Source organism: Pteropus vampyrus, unplaced genomic scaffold (genome assembly GCF_000151845.1).
Source record: "Pteropus vampyrus isolate Shadow unplaced genomic scaffold, Pvam_2.0 Scaffold254, whole genome shotgun sequence".
Classification (NCBI taxonomy): domain Eukaryota; kingdom Metazoa; phylum Chordata; class Mammalia; order Chiroptera; family Pteropodidae; genus Pteropus; species Pteropus vampyrus.
Window position 1 is genome coordinate 2,093,584 of NW_011889035.1, and position 26,545 is coordinate 2,120,128.

General features: G+C 33.7%; 2 protein-coding genes and 2 non-coding genes across 13 annotated transcripts in view; 3 read left to right on the forward strand and 1 right to left on the reverse strand.

Annotated features, from left to right (window-relative positions):
* Positions 1–26,545, forward strand: part of TAF1D (TATA-box binding protein associated factor, RNA polymerase I subunit D) — a 41,128-nt gene that overhangs the window by 11,486 nt on the left and 3,097 nt on the right. For 3 of the 9 annotated variants that reach the window (XM_023520237.1, XM_023520241.1, XM_023520242.1), the window contains exons 1-6: positions 19,734–19,860; positions 21,569–21,692; positions 22,433–22,808; positions 23,645–23,820; positions 24,126–24,186; positions 24,545–26,526. In XM_023520237.1, coding sequence (XP_023376005.1) covers positions 21,634–21,692; positions 22,433–22,808; positions 23,645–23,820; positions 24,126–24,186; positions 24,545–24,706 — 834 coding nt within the window. In that variant the 5' untranslated portion in view covers positions 19,734–19,860; positions 21,569–21,633 and the 3' untranslated portion in view covers positions 24,707–26,526. Of the gene's footprint in view, positions 1–19,733; positions 19,861–19,906; positions 20,047–21,568; positions 21,693–22,432; positions 22,809–23,644; positions 23,821–24,125; positions 24,187–24,544; positions 26,527–26,545 lie in introns of those variants that run through there. The other 6 variants (XM_023520240.1, XM_011374765.2, XM_023520244.1 and 3 more) reach the window with 6 other exon arrangements.
* On the reverse strand, positions 3,922–19,750 carry CUNH11orf54 (chromosome unknown C11orf54 homolog). 2 transcript variants are annotated; one of them, XM_011374759.2, is made up of 9 exons: positions 19,628–19,750; positions 14,718–14,796; positions 12,808–12,906; positions 10,130–10,203; positions 9,852–9,953; positions 8,766–8,942; positions 7,606–7,755; positions 5,950–6,066; positions 3,922–5,013 (listed from the first exon to the last, which is right to left on the reverse strand). In XM_011374759.2, the coding sequence occupies exons 2-9, from the start codon at positions 14,770–14,772 to the stop codon at positions 4,840–4,842; spliced, it is 948 nt and encodes a 315-aa protein (XP_011373061.1). In that variant the 5' UTR covers positions 14,773–14,796; positions 19,628–19,750; the 3' UTR covers positions 3,922–4,839. The 2 variants fall into 2 exon arrangements, with proteins under 2 accessions (XP_011373061.1, XP_011373062.1); XM_011374760.2 differs by having other exon boundaries at positions 14,718–14,810; positions 19,628–19,711.
* LOC111729280 lies at positions 25,299–25,426 on the forward strand. The gene has a single exon (XR_002776173.1). It is a non-coding gene; the product is annotated as a small nucleolar RNA SNORA40 (small nucleolar RNA).
* On the forward strand, positions 26,298–26,428 carry LOC111729277. Its single transcript, XR_002776170.1, has one exon. It is a non-coding gene; the product is annotated as a small nucleolar RNA SNORA18 (small nucleolar RNA).

Sequence of the window (26,545 nt, forward strand, 5' to 3'; positions counted from 1 at the left end):
CAACACCCTTTTTCCTGCTTCCTCTAGCCACGAATACGTTTTTATTTTAGCCCCTCAAATCCCATCCTGCAATACATTTCTTCACAACTGGGGCCACCCCCCAGATGAAATGCCAAGGGAAAAGAGAAAAACAGGACCAGAAGAGGCCCATTTCCTGATTGCTCTGTATTCATTTTTCTGGTTTTTCTCTTAGTGTTTTAGGTGTTTGGCCTCTGGGCAGGGCGGAGAGAAAGAGAAAACAGGAAAAAATGGAGACTTTAACACAGTGGCTTGCTGGGGCTCCCTTTTCTAGTTCTTTGGCCTGAAAGGACTGTCTCTTGGGAATTCTTACTGTCCCATGCCTATTGCTTAGTTCTGTGACCTAGGCTGCCTTGAGTCAAATTCAGGATATAAAAGAATATAAAATTTATTCTTCGAGTTTTGACTTCCCTCTTCAGCCTGGCTGCTAAGGTTTAATTTTCAAGAGTGTTCTCAGTTTAGGTCCTTACGGCAACTTCTAGAGACCTAAAGTGTGAATTCAGCAGGCAGGCCTGTAGGAGGACAGCTCACTTCCCCCAAGGGCTGTGATTTTTAGTAACTCAGCCCATCTTGCTGGCTTCACTTTGCAGTTAGTTCCACCTTCACTTTTCTCCCTTACTGAATGCAGAACCCTCTGCCTACTCATATTTTTTTCAGAGCCAAATCCTCTTAGCCCTTTACCTACACTTCTGTTGATTTTTCATGTCACTGTACCAGGGTGGGTACTTGAAAAATTGGCTTGTCATTTCATTCATAATATGCCTCAGGAATTCACTAGTATCTAAGACTAGTGAAGTCAGTATATCATGATCCAATCTTACTTAATACGGTTCTTTACTTTAGTATTTCAATACATTTCATAGGAAAACATCACATAAGATATTGTCATTGACACTTTCTCATACTTTCCAAAGGCAAATAGGATATCCTCACCCAGCACAGTCATCCCTCTCGTTACTGTCCACACCTTCTCACGTTATCACAAATGGAGGTCACTGAACATACAAAGCATAACTCCTTAGGAAAAAAGTGGTATACATAGGAATAGGATGTCAATATATCAGAAAAGAATTCTAACCAAGTCAAGAGAACAAAAGAGAAATAGTTAACTTAAAAATAATTGTACGTTACTAAATCACCATAATTCTTTAGTACAAACAAAGATATTTTAAGAAAATACATGAAAAGTTAAGTACAAAAGAACATACTTCCAAGAAAGAGATTCATGGTACTATGTCCTTAACTTTATATTTAAGAGTTAAAAAGAAGTTACCAATAACTATCTGTGTAATGACACCATTTTATTAGGAAATATTACTGATACAATTAAAGCTCCTTTGTACTCCTAGTTCACATCTCCCTCTCTCCTCCTAGCAATACCATGACTTATTTCCATGTGTTTATTTTTAAATCAGTCACTTAATTTCTGTGAAATAGAACACTCCAGGTCACAGGTTTAAAACAGTAATCATTCATACTTTAAGCATCTGTTTTCTGGGGATTGGTGGACCTAAGCTGGGCTTCCATTCTCTCCTAGATACTCACTGGCCAAGTAGTCTTTCACTATCTTGTTAACTCTTTATTAGTACCTTCAAGGAGGTACATTTATATTTTTCCAGCTTTTAAAATTATCTTTAGTGATGATCTGTCTGAATTATCTAATCCACTATTACTGGAAATAGAAATCTTAACATTTAACACTGGCCATTGGTTTTTCCTTTTCTGCTAAATGCCAGTTCATAATTTCTATTTTTTTATTGGGTGTTTGTCTTTTCCTTACTGATTTGGAGATTTTCTTAATGCATTCTGAATACGAGCTGAATTTCATCAGCTATGTTTTGAAAATATGTTCTCCCAGACCGTGGTCTGCTTTCTTCCTTTTTGAGATATAGTTTGACCAAGAAAAGTTTTACGTTTTGATGTTGTCAGATCAGATTTATCTGTCTTTAATAGTTTGTGTCTTATGTTCTTTAAGAAATCCTTCTATGCTCCAATGTCATAAAGATAACCTCTTATACTTTTTTAAAACTTTAAACAATTTAATATTCGCATTTAAGTCTTTAATTCATTGAGTATTGAGTCCAATCTAATTTTGTTTTTCTATATTAAAAACTGGTTGTGGCAGCATTATTTGAATACATTTTCCTTTCCTCATTGAAGTATCTACATATGTGAGGATCTGTTTCTGGTCTTGGTTTTCTGTTCTATTGGTTTGATTGTCCATCACTGTGCCAAAAACATGATCTTTTAATAAGTTTATAGATTTTGATATCTATATATCAAATATCCCTAACCTAGTTGTCTTGAAAATTATCTTTGCTTATCTTGGCCTTTTGCTATTGCATATATTTTAGAATCAACTGGTGAGGTTCTATGAAAAGCTTTAGTGGGATTAGGTGGGTATTGAACTGAATTTATAGTTTTGAGAAGAATTGATATTTTAATGAGATTGCATCTTCCTAGTTATAACTATTTTTTGACACTTCTTTAAGTTTACAACAGGTTTATAATTTTATCAATGAAGGTTATATATAATTTTTGTTAAAGTATTGCTATGTAGTTTTGATAACATTGTAATTGATCTTTTTCACATTTACATTTTTAATTGTTTCTTGTTAGTTTGCAGAAATACAACCCATTATATATTGATTTTATATTTAGAAACTTTTTGAACTCAATCTAATAATTTCACTCTACATTCTGTTTTGTTTTCTAAAAAGTCAATCATGTTTTCTGCTAAAAAGCTTATTTTTTTCTTCCTTTTTGGTAGTTACGGTTCTTCTCTTTCCTGTCCTTTTTTTTCTGGTTGAAATTCCAATAATTAATGATATTGGGCATCCTCACATTTCTAATTTCAAAGTGTATATGGCATTAACATAATTTTGTGAATAGATATATCTATATATATAATTTTAAAAATTGCTTCCCAGTTTTTAATAAAGAAAAATAAAATTGTTGTGTTCACAGTGGCCTCCTTGCTGTTTCCTGAACATACCAAGTTCTCTTCTGCCTCTGGGCTTTTGAATCTGCCAGGAAGGATGTTTTTACAAATAACTTAATGTCTCACTTCTCATTTCTTTCAGGTCTTTGCTCACGTATCTCTTTATCAGAAGCTTTCCCTGATCTCCCTATATAAAATGTCCTTATATAGAGAGTCTGATTCCATTTTTGATGTTTGACTGCTGACAGCTAAGCCTTACCCTTTCTTCCCTTTCTGCCCCACATCTGGGCAAGCTGACAAAAAAGCCTGGGTGCTCCTTCCTTCGACACTTGTGGGAAAATCAAACTGCATGCAGAACCGTCACCCTGGCCGTACCTCCTAACCACCAGCAAACCCCCAAAGACTTCATCAGTCTTGACATTTGAACCAAATTTTGCGTGGGGAGTCCATTCTGTCTCGGCATAGGATGGCCACAACAAAATAGCATCTACCTTTACAGTCCATCCAATGCTTTATTTTCTTCATAGCACTTACTACCACCTGACATTATTATGTATTTGCTTAATATTTGTCTTCCCTACTATATAAATGATTGAATGATAGATCCCAGCATCTAGTCAAGTATCTGGTATAATCATCCACCCATTCATTCATTCAATCAATATTTATTGAGTGCCTACTTTGGCCAGACACTGTTGAAGGCACTAGTGCTATACTGGTGATCAAAGCTCTTGTCCTCATAGAGCATACATTCCAGAGAGCAGGGTATGTGTTCAATACATATTTAAGTGAATATTAATATTATTTTTGTCTAGAGGTAAATATTAAAAAGAAACAATATCATATTGTGAATTTTAAAATTTTATTCATTCTTTTGCTACAAACTAGTACTTATTTAAAAATATTTTAAAATTTATACTCAAAGGATATGTTATAGCTTACATCCAGAGAAGACAATCAAATAATATTTTTTGATTTATTATGTGCTTAGTACTGAAGAGCTCCTAAATCTGCACATTGTTGGCATTAATAAGATTACAGTTGATTTCTTACTAATGATTATTACAGAAGAACACTGAAGAAAATTTCAACCATTATAACCAGTAACAAATGTATTCAAATATAATTTTATATTTCACAAAGGACAGTGGTCATGTGTAACAACAGCCTCACTTAGAAATTATACTCACTTCACTGTTGTATTTTGATGCTGTTTCTTTTCCCCGCTTTCTTCTTCCAAATAACTAATAAGGTACAAACTGCTTCCAGTTGGCGATCCAAACAAAAGAGGAATCATGGCTAACTGTCTAGTTGCTAATGTTTGTACAAGGCAAACTGCAAACTCTGAGTATGGTTCAACTTCACCAAAAGGGGTAAAGTTGCTCCCTCTGATCACCTTATTCCATGAAAAAAGTGTACTCTGACTCCTAAAATAGACTTTTAAAATTCAATACAAAGATTCAACAACTATCAAAATTTCCAACACTGATTTTTCTAGTACCCAGAAATACCCAATTAGCAGTTGTGAGACTAATTTGAAAAAATTAATAATGTTAAGTGTAAATTATTACTGTTAGCAAAATTAACCAATCACATGATTCCAGATCATGTTTATATTTAAGGTATAAATATAAGACTGATTTTTAGAATAAAAAAATAATGAAGAACATCTCCATTATATATCTTTGTTCCCAAGAAACTTTTTCAGATCTATGAAATAACAGAGTAATGTCAACATACCTTTCATTTCAAAGGCCAAAAAAATAGGGTTTAAGTAGTAAGATCATTTCTATTGAATTTTATATTTGTAGCAATTAATGAGTTAATCATTTAATTAACTTTAGTTAATCACTTCTTTTTCTAAATGCTGATCAGTTGATTTAATCTCGCCCATATGAATGGGTCTCTTCTGGTTGATCAATGCGATAAAGAAACTCCGCAGGTAAGAAGTAGCCAAGATATTCTACTATATCTGGGGTAGTGTCATAATGGTAGTGTCCACCTTCTCCATGATGACTGAAAAAGTGAGTGTGCTCCAATCGCAAATCAAATCCCTAGGATGACAGACGAGCTATCTGTTAATATTCAAGTTATTTTGGATAGAATTTATTGGGGCAAGAGATCTTTATGTTACAGTAGTTTTTATATTTTATTGTTTAAGTAGGTAATACATTCACAAGATACAAAATTCAAAGGGTGCAAAAGGATATATTCAGTAAAATATACCTTTCCATCTCCTGCCCTTACCTGACTCACTTCCTTTCCTTGAAGGCAACCAATGTAAGCAGTTTCATCTATATCCTTCCAAAAAGATTGATTTTTTTGTTTTTTACTCAAATGGTAGCACTCTGTGTGCTGCATATTGCTTTTCTTCATTTGACAATATAGCGTTGAGATCTTCGTATATCAGATCATAAAAGAGCTTCCTTATTCTTTTACACCTACATGGTATTCTACTGTATGTACATACCACTTTTCAACTAACATTTAGATTATTTGAATTCTTCTGCTATTATGGCAATCCTACCATGAGTAATCTTTTAATAATCATTTTATACACTTATGCAAATATTCAAGGTTAAATTCCTAGACATGTAATCAATCATTGGATCAAAAGATATCACTAGCCAGGATTTTAGTAGATATTTGCTTTGAATTGGTCTATATTATAATATTTTTTTCTAATGTATAATATTAGAATATACTGAACAGGTAATAAAATGGTAAGCCTGAATCTTGTTGCGATTCTACTACTTAAATACATGACTTTTGGTATTATTTAAAATGGTTGTGTCTTCATTTCTTCAAAGTTAAAATCTGCTCTGCCTAACTCATAAGGTCTTTAGCCACCTGCTCTGTTACTACTCAGAATAATTCTAGAGACTATCCTAATTCTTAACACAAAAAGTGCCTGGTTGTAAAAGAATATTCTGAATATTGAGCATTATCATTGTGGTATACTGCAATATAAAAGATAAACATAGACTTACTGGGTCTTTGGAGACAAAAACTGGCAGACAAATCAAAGGAGCCTTCATCTCATAAAAATTCAACCATTTATTCACCTTTTCCTCAGAGTTCAATGGGCAGGAAGGAAATTCTGCAGGCTATAATAAAAGATCATTAAACAGATAAACATACTGAATATTATTGAGAATTAAAATTTTTATATTACATTAAAAACTTTAAGCCTTCTTATACATTCTATTGACTATTTCTGGCATCAAAAGAAGTTATACACTCTAGTTTTCAAAAGGATCATCAATCAATGTATATACACTAAAACATATGCATGAATAAATGAAAGAAATGTGTCTATTACTATATTTTTATTCTTCATAGCCAGTTTTCCCGTGAATATATCCTCATTCTAATCTTAAATGTCATCCTATACTTAAAGTACACAATACTTTATTAACTATAATTACCATGATGTACATTAGATTTCTAGAACTTACTCATAACTGAAAGTTTGTACCTTTTGACCAACATCTCTCCATTTCCCTTGCTATCACTTCCAAGCCCCTGACAACCACCACTCTACTCTGTATCTCTAATTTGGACTTTTTTTGGATTCCAAAAGCTGGTATCACACAATATTCATCTTTCTGTGCCTGGCTTATTACACTTAGTATAAGTTCATCCACATTATTGCAAATGTCAGGATTTCCTTCTTTTTTAAGCCTGAATAATTTTGTATATATCTATATCACAGATAGATAGGTAGATGGATAGACAGGTAATCACAATTTCTTTATTAATCCATTGATGGACACTTAGTTTGTTTCCATAACTTGGCTATTGTGAATAATGCTGCAGTGAACATAGGAGTTCAGGTATCTCTTCAGGATACCAATTTCATTTCCTTTGGATATATACCCAGAAGTAGAATTGCTGGATCATATGGAAGCTATTTATTTAAATTTTCTGAGGACCCTTCGTACTGTTTTCCATAGTGGTTGTACAATCCTGTGATAATTTGGTAGTTACAAATAAATTTATAATTTTGTTGTAAATAATTTGGAAAAATAAGTAGTTTCACAAATGTGTTTCTTTGCAGGATCAGCTGGCTTGCCATTTAAAATTATCAGCATGAAAAAACATTAAAACAATAAATTTCATAATGACTTTATTGATAAAAAAAAAAAGGAAGTTGTAATCACTTTCACCATTCATTCATTCACCTACCAAAAATTATTTTAAAGGAATGCCCTAGGCCTGTCTTTATATAGTATTCCATCCTTAATATCTTATAAATTTGTTATATTTAGCCCACAGATTATAATTTTCATGATACCCAAACCACAACTATCCTAATAGTAAAGTCTATGTATGGGATTCTGGCAATGAAAATAATAATCCTTTTAGCACGTTTAATGCTCACATTGATCTTGATCTTAAAAACAAGGAAAGTTGAAAGTTCTAATATATTAACATGAAAAAAAAGACTCTAGATGTTATTGCATAATATAATTTACAGTATTGTTTGTCATTTGAATTTTAAAGTAATACAATCTAGTAAAAGGATTTGTTCAGGGTGTCTTTAAAAGTGGAATTCTCAATGCATATTTACAAAATCCATAGGGCCTTAAACATACATGAACACACCCACACGAGCATGCGTTCACACACCCACAATCCCTTACCATAATGTGAGTCTTCACTTTTCCCTTCTGAATTACGAAAGTACCTCCCATTCCTACAGCCTTATCTCCATAATGTTTTTCAAGAGTCTGTCTCATACAAGTCACAAAGTTAAGTTTTCCAGTTCTTCTTTTGGCTTTCACCTCAATGACCTAGAGAGAACATTAATATGCATACCGTTGTTATAAGTTGCAAAATTTTATGTAAATAACTACCAAAGTGAAACATACAATCTAATGCCATCAAGCAAATATTCACTAGTTTGCTTAGCGAACCCAAATGAGTTGAAGTACCTGAATCCTCTGTAAGTCTTGATCAATAGCATATATATGAGTTATATATAATTTTCTGTAATAAGTCTTATTTATGGACTGAGAAAGAGTTATAGCTAAATCCTACACTGAACTTTAGAGATTCTTATTATATCAAGGTGGTCAAAGGTTGAGAATTCCCTCGCTTAAAGGGTATTGCTTACTGAGTGTGATTCTTAACCTCAGTTTTAAATGAGACTTTAGTACTTTCTGAATCTTTCATAACTGGGTTAATTGCAGGGGAGGTGAAAATTATTACATTTTCTCACTTTAAAATTCTGAACTCAGGTTACCTCGAGTTTATTAGGTATTTTTATTTTACTACCTCATTTCTCAAAGTAGCTGAAGTAGCTGTCTCTATGAAATCTGAGAGTTCTCACAACTGCTAAAACTGAAATCATCTTTTTGGGTACTAACAGGAAGTAAATCTGAAGTGAGGCATTAATTTTCCTTATCTCCTTCTTACTATAATTTTTTTGCTGACATCATTTCTCTCTAGTTCAATTTCTGATCAGTTAGGAATGAACAAATTGCAAATACACTAACTATACAGGTAGGCATTGTATTAGCAAAACGGTTCATCTGTTTGACTAAGTCATTCTCCACATGAATATCCTGTTATCTTTTAGTTCCTCAGAAAAAAAGGGTATTGCTTACTAAATATTAGACTTAACTTTAGTTTTAAATGTTACCTTCACTCTGCCTGTATCTTTCATAATTGAGTTATTTAAAGAGCTTTGACTTAGGTATTTGGATTTTCTTTAGAAAATGATATTTGTGGCAATAAAAGTTCAAAATTTTAGCTATCTGAGAACTTTTGAACAACACTATGTTTTTATGAACAAAATCACCTTTCCATGTTGGCCCTCACTGGCAAAAAGATTAGCCAGTAATGCACACCCAAAATCACGATATTTCTCACTGTATTTCTCTAGTAAGCATCCTCCATCTGCAGGGTTAACACGGGCAAAGTAACTTCCATTCACAGGAGGTTTGTGTTCACTTTCTGTTTGAACAATTGGCATAAACTGAAAAGTAAATAAGGTAATTAGTCAATCCTAGTATTTCAATGCAAACAGAATATTTTGAATAATGTGATAGAATTTTATTAGACTTTGACAATTTAATTTAAAGACATAAGAAAACATGAAATACGAAATAATTTTAGAGTTAAAAAATGTTGAAGGTTTACAAATACCAAAAAACTGAAAACACTGTTTACAGTATTTCTTATAGTTTTCTATAACATTGTAACATTTGCTTTTAAATTTCTAATTTTAAACTTTTTTCCATCTTGAATACTAGGCAAATTATATTAATGATTCTGCAGAATAACTTGTATGATTGTTGACTAATGGTCACCTCTGTAAAGGTTGTGAGAGAATTGGCAGACTGAGGAGGTCATTCACTCTTTATTCATGAGATGTGAAGAAACAGTGATACTTTTATGTTGGAATTATATTGATATACATAGTAATAGATATTATCTTCTGTAAATAATTATTATACTCCTGGGGTAGTTTCCCACTGTTTGGTCTGAAAGGGGCAGGGATTGACTAGATCATTAAATATTCCATTCATCTTATGATTGAAAGCTGCCCTTGTATCAAAAGCAAAGATTTATAGAGAAGCTAGGAATTCTCTGATGTAGAAGGATTAAAAATTTTCACAGTCCACGGTCCTTAGCAGACCACAGTAGGACCTGGGACTCATCTAAGACTGAGTGAGTGTATACCCTAAAAAAAACTGGGAAGAAGTTAGTGCTCCATTACAGTTGCCATAATCCAAATTTGTATCAAACAGCATCAAATCCAGAGAGACATGACATCAACTACTTAGAATTCATTCAGAAAATAGGATTTCTGATAGGGAAATAAAAGGAAAAAGGCAAACTAAGTATGAAATCAATAAAATAAAATAATTATACATATGCTGACCTCAGCATTGAACCCGAGAGTCTGAAATGGGCCTGCCCCCGCTCCAAGAATAAAAGCTCCAGGAAGCTTGATTTCTTTTGCAATCTTATTTAGATCATAGACCTATATAAGAGGAAAAATATTTAAATCATAACAGATAAATTACTTGGTTTACTTTTTATCACTGAGTCCAATAACACTTCTTTGCCATACTGGTCATTAGATCTGATAATAAGAAGAAAGAATCAACCCAACCTCTACAATCTTCAAGTGAATGTGAAAAGTAAAAGTACACTTACTTTGTTTCTATTTACAAGAGGCAATAAGTAAGGCACACCTCCTACTTCTGCAATTCTAGTTTTCCCACAGATGCCTAAAAAAAAAAGCCATCTTAAAAATAGGTAAACATCTAACTTAAGTACTATATAATGCCAGAAGAAACTAATTTATTAAGAGTATATAACTTCTGTTCTCATAGTATTACAAATAGTAGGGGTTGGAAGATGTAAGTAGCTAGGATCCATGTCCTATTCTAACTGCCTGTGACTGATATTGTCATAACCAAGCATGATTTGATATAGTTGGTAGCATAAAGGTAATAGGAAGTTGATGATGGGGCAAGGGCTAGAATTGGGGCCAAAGTTTGGATTTGATGAGGTTTCTATAATTTCTAGTCTATAATTATTCCTTTAAAACTTTATTTCTTTGGGGGTACAGAGGAGTTTAGCTAAAATTGTATTTTAAGTTAAAATACTTTGCTGTGGTAGAATATAAATAACATTGATTCTTTTAGAAATCCATATTGGGAAATCCTCTTGTCAAAGGTGTTTTTTCCTAAGGTTTTTAAATAAAACTAACAAGTAATTAATGGTAACTTCAGATGTGAGAAACTTTCTACTTAAATTTTTAATTAATATCACAGGTACAGCTAGACACAATTTGGGAGAAGGCATTATTTTTAATGAAGAGTGGAAAATAATTACCTTTTGTTTGAGAAAAAGTAGTCTTGTCAGTTTCATACTAACATCATTACACAGTAGATATAATTGCTCTATTTCTTCAGCTATGTAGAGGGTAGATGTACAAAATTCTTTTAGGTCCTATTTATAATTAAGGATTTTGGAAATGTTTTATATGGGATCAGCAGAAATTACACATAGATAAGACTCTTTCTCATAAGTGACAGTAACGCTAGAATTTAAAGAAACCACAGGAGGACTATTTGAGTAGTCCAGGAAAAAGACAAGTAATGAGCTAAAAATGGTGACTTGTAGAGATGGAGAAGAGGAAATTAAGAAAAAGAACAATGAAAGAATAGCAACTATGGTGAAATAGAGTTAAATTTTAGACATGTTGACCTTGTTATCTTTAGCATATATGGGTGGAGATGTCCTGTAGATAGCTGGAATTCCTGATCTACAGCTAAGACAAAAAGAGATCTAGGTGAGATATACAGATTTCAAATTTGTTGCATCCAAACAGTAATTAAAACCACAGGAGTAGGTGGAAAAACCCAGAGAGATTGTACCGAGTAAGAGGAGGCTGAGGAAAGAATTCTGGAAAACATCAAAATTTAAGAGCCTAATAGAAAGAGAAAGAAATCAGGAAAAATGAAGGGGGATAAAACAGAGAGAGGAAAGGCACCAAGGAAGAAGAGGCAAAAGAAGAAAGAAAAGAGGAGAACCAAGGGGAGAGTTAGAATGTCAAGTAGCAGTGGCCAAACAGTATGAAATGTGTAGAGATCAAATAATACTAGTAAATACACCAAGGCCACTGGAGATTTGAGCAAGACCAGTTCATGTAGAAGAGCCTAACTGTTTATGAAAGGTCATACATATATAAATATACATTCTGGTTTCCTTAGTATTTCAATTTAAAGACTCAGAAATTATTGACCAGAAACTCTTTTTCAAAGTATAACCCTTTGTATGACAGAATTAAGAATTCACATTTTTTCTTTTTCCTGGTACCCTCTGTTTTCTGTTTTTTCATTTTATTGTAATCATTGATTTAATTATTTTTAATTAGGGAGAATATAATTGGAAGAAACATAGTTATAAAAAAGCATTTGCTAAATGCTTTCAAGGTGTGAAGAGAAACTGCCATCTGGCACACAAAATTTCTAGAATTTAGAAGTCTAGTTAAAATCAAAGACTCTAAACTGGAAAGACCACCAAAAGAACATTTAAACCCTCCCTCAGCCCCGTGAAGCCCATGTACATTGATTAGCTTGGGTAATGAAATGAATGACAGAGAAAGAACGAGAGCCTAGGTGTTTCATGTAAAACTGCTCTTTAACAAAGATGTCAATTATATAATAAAAGAGTGAATGAGTGTGAGTGTTTATCTACAAATTTTGGACTTTAGAAGCAGACCTAGATTTGTATCTTCATGATTCACACTGAGCTTACTTAGCCTCTCTGAGTTTCAGATTTCACGTCTATAAACAGGGGCTACTTACCTTGCAATGTTAATTTTAAAAATTAAGACATCAAATATAGGTATCATACTATCTGACAAATTATATTTACTCAGCTAATATTAATTTCCCTTTAATAATTAAATTAATTATTCCTTTCACTTTAAACATTGGCTAGATGATCACTTGGCAAATTTGTTAAAAGGATATAAATATTTAATAGATTATTCAAATACAAGGCTTTTAGATCCCTTCACATCTTGAATAAGTAAAAACAAAAATTAAAATAAGTTTACTTAACGGTCACTTGAGCAATTAAAAAACAAAACTCATGTAATAGCAAGGATTCTAGTCTATTGCACAATATTTTTCCCACAAGGATACAAAATGACATTTGACCAATATAAGAAAACAGCACAGAAATTAAGTATAATTTAATTTAAGAGTTGGGACAATATTCTTTATTTGTAGATAATTTAAGATAGTCCTTAAAAATAATTCTGGTTTCAGAAAAATATTAGAACTGAAAAACAAAAGCTAATTGCAAAAATTGCTTACCTTTCACAGGAAAGGTAAATGGCTCTTTAGTCAAATCAGGGCAATCAACTACAGAAACCTGGACGTCAGCAAAGTTATCCTTTAGCCCCTTCTGTAGAACTAATAAAACAAGGAAAACGGTTATTTAACATCAGGTAAAAATCTGTCACCACATAGCAAATCTTCCCTCAACATTGCTGTGTCATATTTCCAACCTAAACTTTTGTAATTAAAAGAGAGGGAACTGGTGTTATTAATGAATATAATTTGACGTCAGACACATAATCACAAGACATGTAGACTAAAACACATAAATATTAGTATTTATATCATTGTAATTATAAACCACTAAAGATAAACACTGCACTCAGTGAAAACTACATTTCTTTGGGGGAGAAGATTCCAAATATCTATTTAAATGGAAATATTTAAAATGCTAGAAAGTAATCGATTACATGCAACAACTTCCTTTAAGCTTACAGACAAAAACAGGCAGCTATTCTAATCTAAGGTGACAGAACAGTGGCTACCTCTTGGGGTATAGATATTGACTGGGAAAGTGCATGAAGGAGCCTTCTGGGATGCTGTAAATATTTTATACTTGATCTGGATGGCAGTGACATGCGTATAAACATGTTAACATTCATCAAGCTGTACATTTAAGATTAGTGTACTTTAATATAGATATGTTATAACTCAATAAAAAAATAAAAAAAAGTCTCAAAGTTATAAATCTAAGAGCAACATACTTTTAAGGATGACAGTTCTTATAAAAATTCTTTGACAGTAGCGTCAGCTATTAGTTTGTCTTGTAGAATCTCTAAAAACATGAAATTATCCAAAATCTAGCTTTAGCTGTCCTGTCATTATCAGGGAATACAGAAAGACTGATAGAAAAATCCAAGAAAATAAGTAGCAATACAAATTGTTTATGAGCTGCCATTCAATTTAGGAAAAAATAGGAAGGTTGTAAGAGAGCCATAACCAAGGCATGAGTACACTTCTTGACTTAAGCCTTATCAGGAAGACAGACGAACTACCAGGACAGATACACGTTGAGAAGGGAAGGTTTTATAGTTACTATCAGAATAGAAACAAAAGGCTGTCATACAAATGTTAGTATTCTGATAGGCTACATAGTTTTGGGTTAGTACTATTCCTGGCTTCATCTTCCTATTTTTCTTTTCTTTTTTTTTTTATGTCCCCTCCTAATTAGTCTTGTGAAGGAACCTTAAATTCTTGTTTGAACAAGGTGAAATACATAAAAATATACAAAGAAATATAAGCAAGTTCACTGGCAGTCTAGCATATCAAGAGAGAGGAAAAAGTCGTATATGGGAATATGATAAATACACCACAGTAAATTGTATATTTAAAAATATTGTAACCGGTAACAAGTTAATAAAGCAAAATTGTGCACCTCGGCATCACACATGATTTAAATCTTGGATTCCTATAGTTTCATTCTGTAAAGTTAGTATACTATAAAGAATCTTAAATGGTTTAGTTTCTTTGGAGGGGCAGAATTTTGGGCTCTCAATAAAAATAGTACAGAACAGATACTGAAAAGGAAAATGAGTTCTATATTGAAAGTACTATTACATAAATGAAATCTTAGCATATATTTATTTTTATTTTTTTCCTTAGAATAATTAAAAAAATTCAAAGTTCGTCTACAGCCATGCCACCCTGAACAAGCCCGATCCTGTCTGATCTCAGAAGCTAAGCAGGGGTGGGCCTGGTTAGTATTTGGATGGGAGACCACCGTGTCAGCTTACAATCCCTTATTTTTTATTTTTTACGCGTAAAAAATAAAAAATAAGGGATTGTAAGCTGACATGGTCCTTGCAATCTGTGAAGTCAACCAGATTCCTTCGGCTATAAAATAATAAGTAAGTAAATAAATAAAGCAAAGTTAGCATTGTATTTACCTCCAGCAAGCTCCTCTAGACTCGGCACATGAAAAGAATACTCGGCACAGGCCATTTTCTTTCTTCTTTAGGTGCGAGACTGTACAAATAAAGCTACTGTAGGTTAATTATCACAGGAGTTCAAAGTGCACCAAACATGAACAGTTGTTGTTGTGGATATGAACATTAGAGTTCATATCTAAAGAAGGCAGAAGGGATTAAAGTTCTTATAGTGCTGGTAGAAAAAAAAGAAAAAGAAGGCAAAAGGGCATTGGGTTTCTGTCTTCACAGAAAGGCAACCACAATTTATAGTATTTAATATTTCAGGTGAGAAAATGCCTAGGTAACCTCTTTTAATACTTAAGTCTTATTTTTTTGTTTTTATTTTTTTCAGTTTGTTAAAATTTTATTAGTAATTTTACACCTATGCTCATAAATGAAATTGATTTAAAATGAGCATACTGAAATCCTATTTTGTTCATTTTTAAATTTTTTATTTTTCAATTACAGTTGACATTCAATATTATTTTATATTAGTTTCAGGTGTGTAGCATATTGGTTAGACATTTATACAATTTCGATGTGATCCCCCTGATTAGTACTCACCTGGCACTATACATAGTTATTACAATGTTATTGTTATATTCCCTATGCTGTACTTCACATCCCTGTGTTTATTTTGTAATTGCCAATTTATACTTCTTAATCTTCTCACCTTTTTCACCCAGTCCCCAACCCCTCTCCCATCTGGCAACCATCAGTTTGTTCTCTGTATCTAGGAGTCTGTTTTTGTTTATTTTGTTCTTCAGATTCCACTTATGTTCATGTGGTATCTGTCTCTCTAATACTGATATTTTAAATAGTTGACATTTAAAATAGACAGGAAATTGCAAACCAAGAGGCAACATGGTCCATTAATATTATATCTAGATTGAACACGGAATTTTCTAATGGTTGGTCTAAGGAATATACTGAGGCAAAAAGTAGTTAACAGTATAGGACACTCACGTACTTTTATAATAAATGATTTGTGTATTCTAGACTGTATTTGACATTTAGGCTAAAAATTAAATGTTTCTTAGACTTACAAAAGAAAATTTAAATTACTAAGAGAAATGGAAACTTCTATAAATGATTAGGTTTTAAAATCCAAATTACTTTCATTTACAAATAAACATATTTTCTTGGTAAGCATCTTTAATATTCAATTATTCTGATAACCTAAACAATTATAATATTTAAAAAATATATGCTAAGTATATTTTACAATAAGTAGGCAAGTACACACAGAAATTAGTATCTTACCTTTTATTCACAGGACAGCGTGCACAAGCAGAGGGAGATAAAATGAAGACAAAGAGAAAAAAACCCAAACAAAAGTAATAAGATGGGCAGGGAATCCTATTCTAGGCCATTTGCAACGAGGAATAAAGGCAAAACTCCTGAGGGTGCCTCTAAGAACACTGTTGGAGTTCTCATTAAAATTGTTAATGGAAAACTTCATTAATCTGAATAGTCTTTGGTACATGGCTACTTAGTATGCAATGGAAAAATTCTTTGAAAAAAAGTTTCTTTTTAACTTTTCCAAAGATTCACAGGTTTCTTAGAAACTCGATTTTTAGTTTTGAGGATAATGTCAAACAATCCATCTCCCACAAACATGCTATTGCATACATTTAGGACCTGACATTTACTTTAGTACTTTATGCATATTAATTAAAGGATACTAAAAGTTGGAATTTGATTATCTGGTCTCCCAAATAAAATATAAACTGTTGATAATAGGCCTTAAGTCCTATATAATCTTAATTCAGTTATCTCAAACATATTTTTGAATTGAATAATCTATAATTGTTCAGGAATTAGACATTTTAACTTTTTTAAAAAATAATTTCAGATGGACAGAAAATACATACCAATAATTTCTGTATACTCTACATCTAGATTTTCCAAGTGTTAACATCTTATATTTTTGTTATCACAAACCAGCAAGTACTAATTAAGAACGTTAAAATGTGCTCAATGAATACTAGATTTATTTATAATAAAGATAATACAAGCACTCCAGGTATTTGTTTACACTAGAAATAATAAAGACTCAAGTTTAAATTCAAATACAATCCTAATTTTACACCATTTGCTATCTTTAAAAGAAGGTCAGTTTTGTTTTGTTTTTTTCTTTCCCCACCAAGACAGAAACAAAATCCAACCCTGGGAGGCTATAACCTGAATAATTGTTTTAGATATATAGACCTTCAGGCAGGCCAGCAGCCCAGAAGGCCGTGTATGTATAAGTGTGTTTAAGTGGGAGGGAGGAGGTTGCAGTAATGAGAGAACAGGATTAGAAAGGTTCTACTATAAACTCAGAGTGGTCCCAAGAGGACAGCTTTGGGCATACAATATTTATCCTTCAGATTCCATTGCTGGGATTCAGTTGCCCAATAGTGGGGTGCAGAGAAGGGAAAAATAGAAGGAGGCAGTTGGATAGGCATAGCTGCAGAAAGAACACCTAAAGGGATGAACCAACTATGGCAACCAAGCTGATAACTATTAACTACATATTATGTACCAGACACTGTGTTCAGGCACTTTACAGACATTCTCTCAAACCTCTCACAACATAGATATTATCCGCATTTCGTAAAAGAAGAAATCAGCTACAGAGAATACATTATTGACTTTAGATCACCATTAAGTGGCAGAAACAGAATTCAAACCAAATCTAGCCCAGCGTAAAGCCAGAACTCATCACATACAATGTGGATTAACTGGTGAAGGAATGAGACATCTCAGTTCACATTAGGGAAGAATTTGTAGAGCAATCTTACAGCACCTGTGATCATGTTTACTTTGCTTTTCCCCCTAGACTGTGATTTCTGAAGATAAGGCTGTTTCTCATATATGTCTTCTGTTAAAGAACAAAAATCAACCAAGTAAATTTGAGGATCTAATTAGCTTTATTAAGTGATTCATGAAATAGGCAGCATCCTATCCAGTAAGTAGATGGGCCCTCCCATGGATTGTACAAAATGGAAGGTTTTTATAGGAAGAAGGGAATGTCAAGCAAGTTATTAGCAAAAGAAAAAAGATTCTTTTTAGGCCAGGTCATCTTTTTTTAGGCTAGGGAATGGCAGGGGTTTTATCAAACAGATTACCTCACTAGTTTTAATCAGGATATTCTGAACTTATTGGCTTAAAATTCTACTCCTGGGTGAGGCTGAAACTGCAATTAGGTTTGTTATTTATTAAGTTTTGATTTGGTGACTGGGCTTAGCAAAAGTGACTCCATTCTGTCCAGTTGTTTCTTTTTATTAACATTTCAAAGTACCTAGCAAACAATGGACACTAGTTTAGCCTTAATTATTTATGGAACATTTACAATATACCAGACTCAAGGCTCTGGGATAGGACTGGCTTCATGGGTATGCAACTAGTATAGTTACTCAAGGCCATATGCTCAAAATAGAACTTGGTTTAATGCTCTGCTGTCACTATCTTGAAGTTCTTAATTTTATATGTGAACTATTGTTTAAGACCAGTAGTGTGCTGGCTGGAAAATTACTGCTTGGCTATCACCCATGGGAACATAGGTTATCACCTAAGGGAACATAACATTCTAATAATAAGCTTTCTGCTTCTGTGCCCCCACTTGCACAACCAACCTGTAGGTTGACAGTAAATAGAAGAAAAATAGACTTTTGTGTTCAGATAGAATGAGGAATGGGGTTTAGGGCTTAAAAACTCTGTACCTCTACATTTCGGGGCTACTTAATTTGGGGTCTGCGTACCCCTGGCAGACCCAGCTGGCTGAATAAAGAGTGTGTTTCCTATAACTCACTGATTTCTGGTGGTCCATGTGTCTATCGGGGGCTGGCGGCTACAACAGTAGGACTGGAGCAAGGAATGAGAGGAGAGAGGCACAATACGCACGCCGCCCACCATTCCTAACTACCCCATTCACATAAAGTATTTGTGAAGCCATGAACATGGCACTGAGTAAGACATGTGATGCCTGGAGCTTAAGATAGTTCATAGACTGAAAATGCCTACAGGATTAGACTTTTTATGCATGGACTTGTTCAATATTTGGAGCAAAACTGAAGAAAACAGATTACTTCCATGTCTGTCTAATCCTGAGATGACACTAACTATAAACTAAGATTAGACAGCTTTACTGGTTTATCATATAATACAAGTGGTCTGAAAGTGGACAAATCAAACAAGCTCATTCCTTTTTATAACTACTTTGGGGAAGAAACCCCACTAAAACTAAGCTAGTTTAAACAGTTTCACGTAAACACTCAATTACTGTTCAGGGACTTAGGGGGCGTGAGTGGTGGGGGGGGGCAGAAAAAAATTTGTATCGTGATATATTAACGAACTCCTGAAAGGCTGACCTTCAGTTTGGAGTGAAAGAGTTAGATAACATAAGTCCAAATGTGGAGAGAGGAATTGAGTGTCCAATGAAGTAACATTGGCTTCCAGCACAAAGGTTACATTTTTTGAGTGACAGTCAAAGCATGATCCTTTTACAATTTAACACAGAAGAGATTTAAAAAAAAAAAATTTTTTTATGGTGACATTGGTTAATGACATCCAATAAGTTTCAGGTGTACAATTTAACAGTAAGGCTTGTATATTATTGCATTGTGTTCACCTCCTCTGGCTAGATTTCTTTCTGTCACCACATATTTGATCCCTTTTACCTCATCTACCTCCCTCCTCCCACAGAAGAGATTTTGGAAGACAAAGGTAGACATAATATGACAAAACACACCCCGCCACTTCCCCCGCCCCCCAACTTAGTGAGAGACCACCGGAAACAAATCAGGCTGAGTGACTGTTTCATCGCAGTTCACATCTATTCCGTTCACTAGATTCCACAATTTCTTTTTGTCTTTTGCCGAAATTTTCTTGGCTATTCCACTTACCTAGTCCGTTAGGGAAGCCTGCACCTGAGTCCTTTGCCCTGTCGACCTCGCCTCCTCTGGGTTAGGGACTTCAAACTCCGCCCACTTTCACTCGCTCCTCCCTTCGCGGTGATCAAGATGGCACCTCCTTCCCCTCTTTCTCTCCGGAGCTAAGTTGTTATCGCGAGATTTCGGCCCCACTATTAGCTGTGTAGTGCGTTTGGCCCATCCTTTTCTTCCGCTCAGTGGCAGAGGTAAGCTGTTCTCGGCGTGAGGGAATGCAGAGGTTGGGAGGTTGCGAGCGTGCAGGTTACATACTTCCGAGTCCTGGGTAACCGGCAGCAAGTATGCATTTGAGCCCGGTACTGAGCCGGCGCTTGTTGGTTCTAGCCGTCTGTCACCCTGGATGATGAAGGGAGAGGACCTGCCGCCCGGGCATGGTGGGTCTGGAAGGGGTTGCTCGTCTAGCTTTTCCCCGGGCTTTCTTGGGAGGATCGAGCCGAGGAATTCAGGCCCTAAGGATGGAGGGCTCACGGTTGTTGTTGGCCTGGGTTCTAGACGTTGGACTGCGGCCCACACATATTTGATTATAGTGTGCGCGTGATCCACTGTGTCTGAGTTGTAGATATCAAAATGTATATAAACAAGTACAGATATTTTGAGTTGATAAATGCGAGGTAACAATTACGCCATTTTCCATGCATGGAAAGATTAGGTGCTTCTTGGAGACACCCGCCCCAAGGTCACACGTGGTGTTTGAGAGGCATTGTTAGCACTGGTTAAGAGCACTATCTGGCCATGTGGCCTCATCGTAGAATCCCAGAATAGGAAGCGACAGTTGGGTAGGAATGCTTTCCAAAGAAGTTTCGAAAGTGACTTTTGAGTTTGTTCTTTGGTAATGTTCTAATTTATTTAAAAAATCTCACTTCAGGAATACCAGCAGCAAATGGATTCAATTTTGTTGAATTTCGTTTTTGAGCAGTTAATTCCATGATTTAGATTGTGCATTTAAACATAATAGAACCATGAAATTACTACGTGGGTCTATTGGACATTTTGCAAATCTAGAATCTGTATGACCGTATTGATTTCTTGTATTTGAACTATTTTGCTATTCTAAGATTTCCTTTCATCTTTACTCGTTTGTCATTCCCCAGTATGAACAATACAAAAGTAGAAGAATGATAGATAGTATCCCTGATAACGGAGATTCGATATTAAATGAAGATGGCGTCTTTTTAAAAATTATTTTGCTCAACCTATTGTAAAATCTTCAAAGAAGATTTTTTAAAAGGAAGACAAAGGGCATCATTGTTACAGTCTGTTAGGCTTTCATTGAAAATTTTGAGAATTCAGGACTTTTAAATTAATACCCATAATGGCAAAGAGGTAATATGCCAAATAAGTGGTTTCACAGTAATTTTGATGAATCAGTATGAATGGGAAGAGACCGTAAATAAAAACACCAGGCCAGGAGTTTAAAATGGTGTGTTAGATTTAGATAGTAAGTTGTGATGATTTTTTTTTCTGGGTATACTGAGGCTACGCCCTGCCTCCTGGCTTTGTATGTAAAAGTTTTTTCTAAGGATTCCCATTTGCTCTTGAAAAATGGTTTCGGGGCCATTAATTGTACATTAGCAATTGCCCATTACTATATGGCTAATAAAATTATATTTTACTGTTAATGGAAAGATATATGATATTTTTCTTAAGAATGACGGTAATTTCCTAGACTTGTTTCATTGGATAGCTTTAGAGGTACAACTGAAAGACAATTTGAATAAAATTTCTAGATTTTGGAGTTTATCTGAAGTAGATAGCTCCTGCATGAAAATAAATGATTTTGCTTTGATTTTACATATCATGGTATAATTTGACTATATTGAATTTTATATACCAGCTGTTTGTGCTGGTATTTACTTGTTCAGAGAAATTACATATTTACTGTCTTTTGTATTGCAGAAATTTGGTTAAAGAAAAGTGACAAAAAACAATTTTAAGAGGGACTTGAAGAATACAAATCAGGAATGGATTCTCTTCACTATGTAACAGCATCTGATTCAGCTATGGAAATTGATAATCAAAGGTAAGTGCATTTTTTTTGTATTAACAGCAACCACCAGTTTTTTACTGGAAAACACTAGATTCCATGATGTTTACTGTATTTGAATTACCGGGAAAGCATCAATCATCGTAGATGAGTTTTCAGAGTATTTTCCAAGAATGAGGAAGGAAAAGAAAAACCTGTTTTACAGACCTTCAAAGTTTACCTGCTTGTATAGTTAATAGTGGGACAGATTTACTTAACCTGAGGAGACGAGTATATTCTCTGGGCCGACTTGGTATCTCTTAACTAAATCACCCTAATTTCATAACAAGAAAATGGACATCAGTGAGGCATCTTACTTAAAAATCAGCTTGCTCTGATATTCCATTATCAAGGATGCTGACATATGCATGTGATGGAGGTATCCTTAACTCATCCATTAATCTCACTGGGAAATCAAACCAGCATTTTTAATATACTCACACAAAATGTCTACTAGGCAACTCTTGTTTTATTTAAAGAGGAGCCTCTAGCAGTGAACAAGACTACCTGTACGGAACTTGTATTTACTTTGGAAGATTAGTATTTGGTGAACACAGGCATTTTTGGCTATCTTGGGTAGAATGGTCAGAACTAAGTGGTGAACTAGTACTGAGCCTACCTTTTTAAAAATTGTCCTGACTTGTTTTCCTGCTTTGGTGAAATAAAGGTACTGGTAAGCAACATTCTGTTATATTAAGAGGATGCCATTAAGTTTCCCTTTTTTTTTTTTTCTCTAGTGATAATTCTTCCTCTGGTAGCAGCTTATTTAAAACTCAGTGTGTTCCTTACTCACCTAAACAGAGGCAGAGAAACCCTATTAGAAAATTTGTTCATTCACCTGAAAGAGTTCAAGCGAGAGATTCATCTAGTGACTCATCTTTTGAACCAAGACCATTGACTTTAAAAGCTATTTTTGAAAGGTTGAAGAAAAAGAAACGTAAAAAGAGAAAGTATAAGCCAACAGGAAGACCCAGGGGAAGACCAAAAGGAAAGAAAAACACTAAAAAGTCACAAATAAATGAACAATTAAAAGATAAAGGGCCTGGGTTCCCATTTTTAGAATCAGAGAATGGAAGAAAACCATTACCTTGGAGGAAAATTTTAACTTTTGAGGTGAGTCAGTTTTTTATATATATGGATATAACATAGCTGAAGTGCCTAAAATGATTTGTTGGTCACTTGTAGAATTTAGCTGTACCTGACTTGTTGCCACTTAAAAACCACCCCATCCTTCACCCTAAACTTCATTTGGGCTTCTGGGAGGAATCTTCACTGGTATATTCAGTGACTATCTGTATGTGTAGTGCTCCAAGGCTGTTTATATAAAATTCCTTGATCTCATCTTATCAGGTTTTTAACATCCCTAAAACCCAAATGGTTCTCAATTGTAATCTAGATCAAACCCACACCTGCCTTTCCTGTTCAGTGACTTTGGTAGATTTTATTCTCTTACAGATATTGAGTATTCAATTTCTAACAGAATTGCCAAGTAAATACCCTAATATTTATCAGTATGCTCTCAAATATTTGAATTAATGTTTGTAGTTAATTTATAATCCCTTGATATAGAATCTGATTTACTTGAAGGGATTAATACTCATTAACTTTTTATGTTTTAATGTGTTTATAAAACATTAGAAATTTCTCTCTGCATTTAAGTGTCTTCAGTATCAGTAATTTCCAAACAACACAAAATTTGTGCTTCAGTTTTTCTTGGTACCAACTTGTTTGCTATAACTTGTTAGGTAGCAGTGAATTCTTTTTACAGCCAGCATTACACATATATTAATATGTTACCTGTGAGCCATTTATGGCAAAAGTAAAATCAAGATCACCAAGAGTTCTTGGTAAGGAGCTCCTTGCCATTTTGGAACACAGACACCTGCTGAGTGGAGAAAATTTTACTTTATAAAGCCATGACCTAAAATTGTGGTGTTTTTGACATATAGCAAGCAGTGGCAAGAGGATTTTTCAACTACCTTGAAAAACTGAAGTATGAATACCACCTGAAGGAATCCTTGAAACAGATGAATGTTGGTGAAGATTTAGAAAAAGAAGACCTTGATAGTCGTAGATATAAATACTTGGATGATGATGGATCTATCTCTCCTATTGAAGAGTCAGTGTAAGTTTAATCATGTGAATTAATTTTAGTCATAGATCTTAACAAGTGTTTTTAACTTTTAATTGCTCCATATTATGCTAGCAATTTTTTTATACTTTAAGTGATGTGAGCACAGGATCAATAGGCCATATGGGTTATTACAGTTGAGCTCTGTGTTAGGCACATGACATTCATTTTGGGGTGTTATATATGACAACATAATTTTTCTCCTTGACTAGTATTGCTTCAGTAGTATGTCATGACAGTATACTACTAATTGGGTTATAGATTCTGTCATCTGACTGATGGTGTATTTAACGTTACAGAGGAGAAGATGAGGTTGCAACCAATCTTGAACATGATGATGACTGTGATATCAAATTGGTGGTAAGTGACATTTTTGTCTCAGATTATTTTGGAAGGGCAGCAGGTGATGCCAGAGAAATTTTATCCATTCTTACAGTCTGTTTAATTTTTGAAAGGCTTAATGCTTTCGGTGCAGGAAATGCAAGGATTATGATTTTTTTCATAGTTGATGAGAACATGGACTTTACAGTAGTAGTGTTTTAATATGTGGTATTATTACTAGAATATCGAATAAGAAAATAAAGAAGTTAACTTGGATTTTTAACATCTAGCTAGATGTAGTCTCCAGGTTATTTGAAGTAACCTAGAGCTCAGTTATGTATAATTAATGAAGCAATAAAGTTTTAGTTATTGCTTAAATCTTCATATTTTTATGCAGGAGGAGAATTATTTCATAATAAATTCTGAATTACCAAAGAAGATGAATGTATATTTAGACCAAGAACATACTAAAGAAGCTGCTTTGTTTAAAAAGAGAGTATCAAAGTTAAAAAACATTGGACAGAAGACAGAATGGCCTGAAAAGGAGATAGGAATATGAATGTCAAACAGGTAAAAATAGAGAAAAAGAAACTTTACAGAAGGAAAGTAAAGATAATGTGCCTATATATGTCAGTGCAGTGATAAAAAAAAAAAATCCTAAGGAGAAAATAAAGAGCCTCGTAACATTGTGACAGAAACTGCCAAAGAATAAAAATTATCCGAAAAAGAAAAAAAAAATTAAATGGTAAAATTATGTATGTACAAAAACGTGAGGCTTTCATAGAAATTATCACTTGCTAATAAATGGGGTTCTACTGTTTTTGCCTGTACTTATTTTATTTCAGGGTAAGAAAGCTTAAACATGTCATTTGAGCAATGAATCAAAGTAGAGATTATATTCCTTAAAAGAATTTTACAGCAATCACTAATGATTGACAACCAACCACCTTCTTAGGATCTCTGAAACCCCCTACTATATAGAGGTTTTTATCACTGTTTTTTTCAGACAGGTGACCTTTATTGTCAAATGTTTAGTACTGTAATAAGAATTTAACAAATTTCCCTTTTTAACTGCAGGTAATATTTCAACTATCACTTTGTCACTACTGTATATTGCTGATTATTTCACTGTATATGCTGCATTTTAGGATAGCACTTGTATTTGTTTTTGTTTAATTTGTGGACAAAGACTTATAGACAGGTGCGAAAAATAAATCCTCTTTTGCAACCCAGAACTCATCATTCAGTATGAGTTTTGATACATATAAGAAGGAACATGATACCTAAAACAAATTCAAGTGATAGGATATAAGTAAACATAAAGTTTGGTTCCAGAACTGTTGAGTTGATCATTGCAAAGCACAGGATATAAGGGAAATCTCACTTATGTTGATTGAGTTCTCTAATTTTAATGTTGATGCTACAAAAGATGGCTTCTTTTTTTATTAGGGTTTTATTTTGAGAACACAATGTCTGGACTTAAAGGTATGTCTTAAGCTTTAGGTGACTTTTGATCAGATTTGTTTAAATGTAGCAAATTATAATCTAAACCTTAAACCTCCATAGTTTTCATTATTAAAAGATATTTTTGCCAACTTTTAATTTGTTTATGGCATGATACCACAAAATTAATCTTAGTCATATATTTTATAGTGATATTACATCAGCTTCACTTTACTTGCAAGACAGGGTTTCAAAACTAAGTTAGGCTATAGCAATAACCAGAATCTTGGATATCCCCACTCAAGCATATATAACATTTTTAATGCCTAATACAAATTGAGGTAGATCTAATATTGCAATGCTAGAAATGACTGCATAGAACATAAGATTTCATAAGTAGGCAAAAATTCAGTTAATGTAAATTTTTTGCTGTGTCTTTGGAATTTCATAGGCAAAACACTGCAGTATTGTGGTGTTAAAGTTCATAAAAATCAACGCTTCGATTTATACATGGAAATCTTTTGAATTATCTATAGTAGCTTGGCACTTTTCGTTTTTGTTGTCAGTATACTCTAAGCAGTATTGTTAGTCTTTGTGATTAATTTATGAATGATTAGTTTAAATAGAATGTTTGACTGCACAATTTTGAACTCATTGAAAAGGCTGGAGCAGATCGCAGTTCTGATGTCTTCCAAGTGTAAATAATGGTTGAGGTCTATCCCGATGGGGCTTTTTCTGTAGACCTACATCGTTGGAAACGCCTCATAGAGTAAATATGTGCTTTCCTTTCCTCACAGAACTATATGTTAGATCTGTGGGAAGGAACTACATGACAGCTGCTAAAACTATGAAAGGTGTAATAGGTAATTTTTTTTTTAATTTTAGGTTTTGATAGATATCAATGATCCTGTACTATTCTAGGGTGTGATAGCTTAGGTAAGTTTTGATTGGTGAC

What these genes read in the sequence shown, in the direction of transcription:
- CUNH11orf54 (XM_011374759.2), bottom strand. Translation starts at nt 14,772, where the DNA reads ATGGCCTGTGCCGAGTATTCTTTTCATGTGCCGAGTCTAGAGGAGCTT. An exon ending in CTCTTGTAAATAGAAACAAA is followed by an intron (nt 9,954 to 10,129) that starts GTAAGTGTACTT and finishes CCTCTTATATAG; the next exon opens with GTCTATGATCTAAATAAGAT. An exon ending in GTGAGGGCCAACATGGAAAG is followed by an intron (nt 7,756 to 8,765) that starts GTGATTTTGTTC and finishes TGTTCTCTCTAG; the next exon opens with GTCATTGAGGTGAAAGCCAA.